This window comes from Saccostrea echinata, unplaced genomic scaffold (assembly GCF_033153115.1).
Source record: "Saccostrea echinata isolate AGI-Se365-2 ecotype Australia unplaced genomic scaffold, CSIRO_AGI_Sech_v1 ptg000064l, whole genome shotgun sequence".
Lineage (NCBI taxonomy): Eukaryota > Metazoa > Mollusca > Bivalvia > Ostreida > Ostreidae > Saccostrea > Saccostrea echinata.
Genome location: NW_026889813.1, coordinates 5,796,956 through 5,806,611, shown reverse-complemented (window position 1 = coordinate 5,806,611; position 9,656 = coordinate 5,796,956). Strand labels below are relative to the sequence as shown.

The 9,656-nt window shown below is 34.4% G+C and overlaps 1 protein-coding gene across 1 annotated transcript; it reads right to left on the bottom strand.

Moving 5' to 3' along the window:
* Positions 1 to 6,928: 6,928 nt before the first annotated feature.
* On the bottom strand, positions 6,929 to 8,530 carry LOC133175706 (uncharacterized). Its single transcript, XM_061310816.1, has one exon. It carries the CDS (start codon positions 8,528 to 8,530, stop codon positions 6,929 to 6,931), a length of 1,602 nt encoding a protein of 533 aa, XP_061166800.1.
* Between the last annotated feature and the right edge of the window lie 1,126 nt (positions 8,531 to 9,656).

Sequence of the window (9,656 nt, the reverse complement as noted above, 5' to 3'; positions counted from 1 at the left end):
GAGGCAGAACCGGTCGACGCTTTTGTGACTGAACTCAAACAAAAGGCAATTTTATGTAAATTTGGTGAACTAAAAGATTCCCTTACTAGAGATTGAATCGTTTGTGGAATTCGAAGTGACACTGTGCGTGCTAGATTGTTAGAACGAGAACTCACATTGCAGAGTGCCATAGACATTTGTAGGGCAGCGGAAGTGTCTGAATCGCAGCTCCAGGAAATGGGAGAAGAGAAAAACGTTCATGCAGTCAGAGATAAAAAGCAACGGTATAAGCAGAAGGATGCACAACCCCAGCATAAAGGTCAGTGTAAGTACTGTGGATTGGATCATCCTAAAAGACCAGATCATTGTCAAGCATATGGCAAATCATGTAACAAGTGTCATCAGAAAAACCATTATGCAGTAATGTATAAATCTAAGATGCGGCCTATTCCACATCCTACTAAACACAGAAACCCGAGGAATCGCAAAGTACATCAGATTGAAGAAAGCCATGAAAACCTTGACGATGACTTATTTATGTATTCAATTGACACATTTAAGGATGATGATTGGACAGTGAAGCTACTGGTCAACGATGCACAACCTATCTACTTTAAAATTGATACTGGTCCCAGTGCAACGTCAAGAGTCTCAAGGCCTGCAAGTATGCCAACCTTGATCGACACTAAACAATTGATGCTAGCAACAGTAAAATAGTTTCCTACTCTGGACATGCTGTAAAAGCCTGTGGAAAAGTCCGAACTTCAGTGAGACACAAGGACAAGTATTTTCTCCTGGAAATACAGATTGTCGATGATGATGTCCAACCTGTTCTTGGACACTAGTCCAGTATTGACTTGAATTTGGTGAATCGTATGTATACAGTTAAGAAAAATCAAAGTACCAAAAGTGTAGAAGGACTGCTGAAAGAATATGATCATTTATTTACTGGAATAGGATGTCTACCTGGGAAATATATGACATCAAGATTGATCCCAGCATACCACCAGTAGTTGCGCCACCTCGGAGAATACCACACACTTTGAAGGACAAAGTTTTCGAAGAACTACAAAGGATGGAATCTTTGAAGATAATCACTAAAGTGGAAACCCCAACTCAGTGGGTTAGCCCTATTGTAGTAGTCAAGAAACCAAGCGGGAAAGTGAGGATTTGTTTGGATCCATGAGAACTGAATAAGGCTATTTTAAGGGAACATTATCCACTGAAGACTGTCGAAGAAGTGGCTGCTAGCCTTAAGCATGCAAAGCATTTCACAACTTTGGATGCGGCCTCTGGATTTTATCAAATCCAACTGACCGAGGGGAGTTCATGGCTCACTACCTTCAATACGCCTTTTGGAAGATTTAAGTTCGAGAGACTTCGATTTGGAATATCTTCGGCTCTAGAAGTGTTTCAGAGGGCCATGTCTCATGTATTTGAAAATCAGCCTTGTGAAGTGATTGCAGATGACATTTTGATGTGGGCAGATAGTGAACAGAAACACTGGGAAAAACTTAATCAAATACTGCAGAGAGCTGAGAATGTTGTATTACGTTTCAAAAAGGACAAGTGCAAAGTAAACAAATCAGAAGTTGAGTATGTTGGACATGTTTTCAGTGCAGATGGCGTAAACCCTAACAAAAAATACTATAGTTAACTATAGTTAACTATAGTTCAGTACAGTAAATCAAAGTGTCAAAGTTATCACTATAGTAATTCAAAGTTTTCAAAGTGATCACTATAGTGTCATAGTTATCACTATAGTAAATCAAAGTTTTCACTATAGTAAATCAAAGTGTCAAAGTTATCACTATAGTAATTAAAGTTATCATAATGTCAAAGTTATCACTATAGTTAACTATGCTATTTTTTGTTAGGGAAAGCCCAGTGGTGAAAAATCAAAGCAATTTAGGTAATTCCAGCGCCAGAAAACAAGAAGGAATTACTGCGATTCATGGGGATGATAAATTAATTACGAAAGTGTATTCCAAATTTGTCGACCAAGAATCTACTACTCAGACCACTCAGACAGTTGCTCGAAACCGATGTAGCATGGCACTGGAATGATGAACAGGAAAAAGCCTTTAATGATCTGAAGAGAGCAATAACGTCAACGCCTACATTAAAATATTTCGACGTTAATGAGGATGTCAAACTTTCAGTTGATGCATCATCATATGGACTGGGTGCTTGCATCATGCAGAAGGAGCAACCTATGGCTTGAATGCAGCTGATAGAAACTATGCACAAATAGAAAAAGAGATGCTTGGAATCGTGTACGGACTACAGAAATTCAATGAGTATGTGTATGGTAAAACAGTTTCAGTGGAAACAGACCACAAACCATTAGAGAGCCTGTTTAAAAAACCATTGCCTAGTGCACCTCCACGACTTCAACGTATGATGTTGAAAGTTCAGCAGCATGATTTAGTTGTGAAATACAAAGCGGGCAAGGAACTCTACATTGCTGATAGATCAACAGGATCAGATGCAGCTGATGAACATGAAGAACAGTTTGAAGTTCATGTGATAGAGACTATTCATGTAAGTCAGGAAAAGGTTATGCTATTTCAGAGTGAAACCAAAAAAGATCCTGTTCTCATGAAATTGAAGGGCACAGTTCTACAAGGATGGCCATCAAACCGGAAGGATTAAGATAGTGAACTTACTCCATACTGGAATTTTAGAGATTAGATAAGCATTGTAGATGGCTTATTGTTGAAAAGGAGATCGTATCATTACACCAGAGCAACTTAGACCCAAGATGTTGAAAATTCTACACAGCAGTCACCAGCTGGGACAAGAGAAATGTACACAGCCAGCTAAATCAGTATTGTTTTGGCCAGGAATAATCATGCAGTTGAAGGACATGATAGAATAGTGCAACATCTGTAACCGCTACAGGAACGCGCAGCTAAAAGAGCCAATGATACCCCATGAGATCCCAAATCGTCCTTGGCAGAAAATTGCAGCTGACATTTTATTTTTTGGAAATACACGATACTTGATAACTGTTGATTACTTCTCAAAGTTCATAGAAGTCAACCGCTTACCAGATGGGAAAGCTGCCACCATTATCAACATTCTGAAGCAACATTTTGCTCGACTAGGAATCCCTGAAGAGTTCATTAGTGAAAATGAACCTGAATTAGCAAACCATGAATTTAAAAACTTTGCAAAGGATTATGATTTCCGACATATAACATTTTCGCCGAGATATCCACAGAGTAACGGTATTGCTGACCATCAAAAACCTGTTTAGGAAGGAGCAGGATGACCACAGGGATCCTTATATTGCGCTTATGAAGTTGAGAAATTCAGAAATACCAGGAGTAATGCTTTCACCGGCACAACTTTTATTTGGACGAACACAAGAACTCTTGTACCAACCCTTAAATCCAACTGGCAACCAATGAGATTTAACTCAGAACGTGTTCGCGAGGAACTCCAGAGCATTAAAGATGCACAAAAGTCTTATTATGATCACAACTCAAAACCCCTTAAACCACTTGACAACGGAAATGTAATACGTGTTAGGATTCCAGGACAGTTCTTTAAAACACCAGGAAAAGTCGTTAGACCTGCAGAAACTCCAAGATCGTATTACATACAGCACGGGAATGACACAGTGAGGAGAAACCGCCGAGACCTTATCAAAACAAAAGAACTGAGCACAGAACAACCAGTAGAAACTGAAGAGACTATCCAGTTTTGTAGTTCCAATTTGTTAGTTGTAGTTAAAAAAGTAAATGTATTGAGAGGTGTTTATTATAACGGTAAATGCAACTTTTTTCAAATGTAATTTTAACAACCGTTTCAAAGTTAACTTATAAAGGGAGATTTGACATAATTTAAATTTAAGAACAGTAACTCTTGCACTTTGTATATATTATTTGTAAATGTTATACTAGAGTTGTCTTCCCTTGTCATTCATGATGATGCTGCACATGTTTTTAATAAACTAGTTTTCATCGCCATCTTGATTCTAAATAATGCTACACCCTCCTCTGATGTTTTAGAGGTCCGTGTGTGCTCTGCTCCAAAATTTGTATTGTTTAATGGACTTTTGAGTTTGAATACTGTTCGTTATCTTCATACATTTCATGACGACCAAACAAAGCCAATGGGCTAAAAAATGAGACCAAACAAAGCCCTTGGGCTAAAAATTGAGACCAAACAAAGCCAAGATAAATAATCTTCCTGTGGAGTAAAAATAATATTTGATATTTTCTGAATAAAAATAATAATTGATATTTTCTGAATAAAACTGGCCATAAATAAAGCGGACAATTTTTCTTTTCCCTCTCCAAAACCATTTAAAGTTGAAATACTCAATTACAAAATTTTTGTACAGTTTAGGCAAAGTATTATATCCACTGAGCTGAAAAATTACTATTCTGAAGTAGAAAATTAGTAATCACTTTATCTAGGTACACCATACATGCGTTTTATGACAAACAGTGATTGTTTTTACAAAGATAGGGTTCAGTTCAGAAAAATATAAAAGATATGATCTCGATACAACATTTAATACTGATGAATGAAGAATAAATTCCCCTTAAACAATACTATTGCAGAATTCCGTTCTATATATACAAATATATACAAAGCCAATAAAACACTCGAAGTTGAAGATTTTACATCTGAAAACAATGAATGCTATAATCATCCATTTTCTATTGACGAACTTCAAAAATCTTTAGAAAAGTCTCATGATACAGCTGTAGGACCGGGCCAAATCCATTATCAAATAATTAAACACCTTCCTATAAACAGTAAAGAATGTCTTCTGCAAATTTTTAATACAATTTGGGAGTGAGGTCATTTTCCACCTTCCTGGGCCCAAGCTACTATGTCGTTTCGATTGTTTATATTTTTGCAAATAAAGAAATTAAATAAATTCCAATGTCTTGTTTTCAAAATTTAGTTAAAAGTCACTCGAAGTCCCCTAACAAAAAATACTATAGTAAACCATAGTTAACTATAATTTTCTATAGTTAACTATAGTAAATCAGTTTCAAAGTTTATTCCATAGTAATTCAAAGTTTCAAAGTTTTCACTATAGTTAATCAAAGTTCCAAAGTTTTTACTATAGTTAATCGAAGTTCCAGAGTTTTTACTATAGTAAATCAAAGTTCCAAAGTTTTCACTATAGGAAATCAAAGTTCCAAAATTTTTACTATAGTAAATCAAAGTTTCAAAGTTTTCACTATTATAGTAAATCAATGTTCCAAAGTTTTCACAATAGTTTATCAACTTATTAAAGTATTTTAATATTGTATTGCTTATTTTGTCGTTTTAGGGGGTGGAGGTGGCCCGGGGTTTGATGGGGGCTGGGGGTTGTTATACGACTTAATTTAAATTTACGAATTAGATAACTGAAATGCAATATTTACATTTATAAATTGAAAAAAAATACATGTTTACTGAAGTTGATGGAACAGATATTTTGGTTCTAAATTACACAATTTTTATTTTATAGTATATTATTATACTTTCTCCATAAAAAAACTTAGATTACATCTGCATTAAATTTAAATGCATTTAAAGAAATGTTGCTCATCTATCAGCGAGAGAGACAACCTTACATTAAAATTCATTTCTTGTACATGAAATTTTTTAGGGGAAGGGTCGGGTTTTTAAAAAGTTCTCTGATGCTCATAAAATGTCAAGAATGGGAATAAAAAAAAGCAACATAACTCCACAGATTTTACAATAGTAAATCAAAGTATCAATTTTTTTTACTATAGTAAATCAAAGTTTCAAAGTTTTTACTATAGTTTGTCAAAGTTCCAAAGTTTTTACTATAGTAAATCAAAGTGCCAAAGTTTTGACTTTGATACTATATTTAACTATAGTAAACTATAGTTAATTATAGGTTACTATAGTATTTTTTGCTAGGGTCAGGTCAGGAGATAGTAAATTATACAGAAAATGTATAATAAGGTGGTATAAAAATCATGCCTTCTAAAACAGAATGAAAAGAATTAAACACTTTAATGTCAATAATCAATTATCTTTGGATTGAAAAATATAAACCCTGATATATATCAACCCTATTCTGTAAAAAAAAAAAAAAAAAAAAAAAAAATAAAAAAAAAAATAAACTGAGACATCTTCAAAATTGGACATTCTGAAGCATGGATTTATAATGTGTTTATATCATCTACATGCGATTTAACCGTCTGTTATTAAATAAATGTAATTTCAGATAGACCTGATATTTGAGACACACGTAAAACGTGTCTCCATGCATTATGTACAATAAAGGTCAAGGTCATATTCAGAGGTCAAATGTCAAATACTATTATATCATATTCTGATTCTTTTAATGTTTTTCTTCATTGATTGTTTTTAAATCTCCAAAAATATCTGAAACCCATTGGTCATTTTTCCTACACTTTTTAATCTCTGTTCCATTTTAATCATTCAGTTAATGGATCATGCTTTTCTTTTCTAAGAAGTCTTAAAGTGTAGCATATTTACTTGAATTTGCAATTCCCGATCAGTGTATATTGTATGTTCTATTTATACATCACAGTGCACTCAAATATACTGGCATCAATATATTTTACTGAATTATAGTAACACAAAATGCTACCATTTTATACAACATCACACATATTTGTAATAGAAATATTTTATAAACACTGCACATTTTAATGTTGAATGTCTTTTTTCACCCTCTTCTTACATGGGACTGATGGGCTATATTTGAATCTATATGGCAAAGAATGTGCGGTTGAATGTTTTTTTTGTATAACACATATAATGATTTTATATCTCAGAACAAAATATCAAAGTTTCAAGGCAATTTGAATCTAAGGGAAAATTTGGCCTATCTGCTTTGTACTACCTTAATTACAATTTTAAATGTTAGCTCAAAATAAAGGGAATAATGACTGCATAAGTTAACAGTTTCGCGGATCGGTAAATGCTTCTCTAAAGATTATGAGTTCCTCGCATACTTCCACTTGATACCAAGTGGCATTCCAAATCCCAAATAAAGAAAAATACCCTGACCCGCACTGAATACTATATGCAAGATTGAAAATACTTGAAGGTCGGTAAACTTAGCAAGGAAACCAAAGACCCATGACATACCAGTCAGAGTAGATAACCGGAAGTATGCGCCAACTCTATTTTGATCCCTAGATTTTCGCATGTCTCCCTTCTTATGGATACGACTGACCGTCACAACAAACATAAAAGTATTAATACAGACAGTAATACCAACAGGTACAGCAAAAGTATAAAGTATCATATTGGATTCCGCTATGTAACATGTGCGAGGAGAATACCCTAAACTTTGACCCTCACTGAAACTATAGCTTATAATGACATTAACACCGATCATCAGAAGACAAAGAAGGGTATTAAAGAGTAGGAAACAAAGCACATTGGATTTTCCTTTTAATGTGGGTACAGTAATTTTGGTAAAAGTGTGAAAGACTTGAAAAGAGGACAAACTCATCCAAAAGACAACTGACAACCAGGAAAAATGAATTAATACACCAGCTGCAATACACAAAAGTTTGGTCTGTAAGAAAAAATTTGAGAAAGTGTAAATAGTGTTTGCAATAATCAGGAAGAGAGATAGAATGATAATATTAGCCCCAGCGGAATTTATAGGGTCTTTCTGTACAAGGTAGGATATGATAGTGAAGAGAGATCCACAAGATGATAAGGAAAGACAAACGACGGACAAATAAATATTCACGTCATTATCTGAGATCCTTTTTTGGGCGGACATTCGATTTGTAGCTCGTTTATACCAGTCGAGGCAAACCTCAAATTGTTGACTGCTATAATCTTTTTTAAAAAATCGGGAGGGAATGCAGTGGTCATAGTCTAAAAGACACAAGGAATTATTTATCAGTCTTATTTTGGTATCTTCTGTGGATATCTTCACCTTCAGACAACGGTACCAATCGGCCACAACTATTGTCGATGATACTTCTGAACAAAGAAATGAATTTTCATATTCTAAACTAGACAATGGAAATATTTGTGTGAAAGTCGTGGGATTAAGATACTGGTGACAAGGAGAATATATGAAATGCTCATTATTCTTTCTCAAATGGAACCTTTGTCCTTGTATAGAACTTGAAACTTTCATGTTATAACCATGTACATAATCGAGAAAAGTTAGTGCACTATCTTTCTCAAAAATATGTATTAGGTTTTCGATCATTTTATCGATGTCATGTCTTTTATTTATGATGAAGCCAATGAGAGCTCCAAAATACCATTCATTATTCTCGTCAAGTCCAAAGACATGTATTACACACAAGTACTCGCTAAGGTTATTACGTGTCACTTTGTTCTTTAAAATATTCATCAGATGTGGTGCTAATTCATCAAGGGTTTGTTTTTCAACTTGACGCGACGGTTTGAAAATCATACTCAGCTCGTAGTTATTTTCTCTCCACTCAAAGAATTTAGGACGACATTCCAGGCTCTGGTCTAAATTATATTCTTCTTCACAGGTTAGATCCAGACATTTTCCCTGAAATATTAATGATAGCTTCTGTGTATCACATTTTTGCATTTGTCGGAAATGTGTACATCTGTACATCTAAGGAGCAAAATCATTTATATTCACAAGAAATATCAATCAATTAAAATATTTGAAGATAAAAAGATAAAATGACAATGTTAATGCAGTGCTTAAATATCTTTTCATCACTGGAAGGAACATTTTGTCTCGGCAGTATTGAAAACAAATTATCATTTATTATCCCCTCTCCTTTAAATGTTGTAGATAAGTCTAATATAAAGATGCATTTTTCATCTGAATAAGATGGCCCCTGTTCATTCATTCATTATATATATATATATATATATATATATATATATATATATATATATATATATATATATATATATATATATAACACTTACCATATGGTTATCATATATTTGACCCCAAGCACAAGGTTCATTCCTCCGTGTTGGTCTATTTGTTTCTTTGTCAAAATCCAATAAAGCCGAAAAAGTTCTAAAGTAAGTAAACCTATGATTATTGTCTTCTTTACATTCGATAGGCATGTTATTTAGGGATTTGAAAAGTGATTCTTGATGACACAAAGCACAGAATACATTCTTGAAAGTGAGGTCACAATTAGTGTAAGGTATATGGTATTTATCGCACGCCTGAATTAAGTACGCTCTGTCTTCTTCTTGTGTCTTTGAATAGCGACATGGCTCATGGCGTGCGTAAACACACGGTTTGATTGTTTCCTGTATTGTACTTGGTGGATAAAACAACACATTGCATCTTGGATTTTCATTGAACACGAATTGCAGGAGTTCATCCTGAGTTTTTTTCAGTAAAAGATCGGACCTCTTTATGCAAAGAACCTGGTTTTGTTTCCAAAATATTAAATCTAATATGCGTTCATTGTGGCATATTGCACAATGGATATTTCTGTAGGATTCATTTGTAGCAAGGGAGGTAACTGGTGTGGAAAGAGATATGTTTCTTGCCTGTAATTGAGACAAATTACAACTATCCCCATTGGGGCAGTTTTCGATTAACCAGTATGACTTTCCATGGAACCCAGGGTGTGTGTTCCAGAATGGTTGTACGCAGGATAATGATGGAAGTCTTTTGGTGCTGTCTCGAGGAATATCATCATCATCATTGTTGAGGAATTTGGAAGGACAACAGCTCG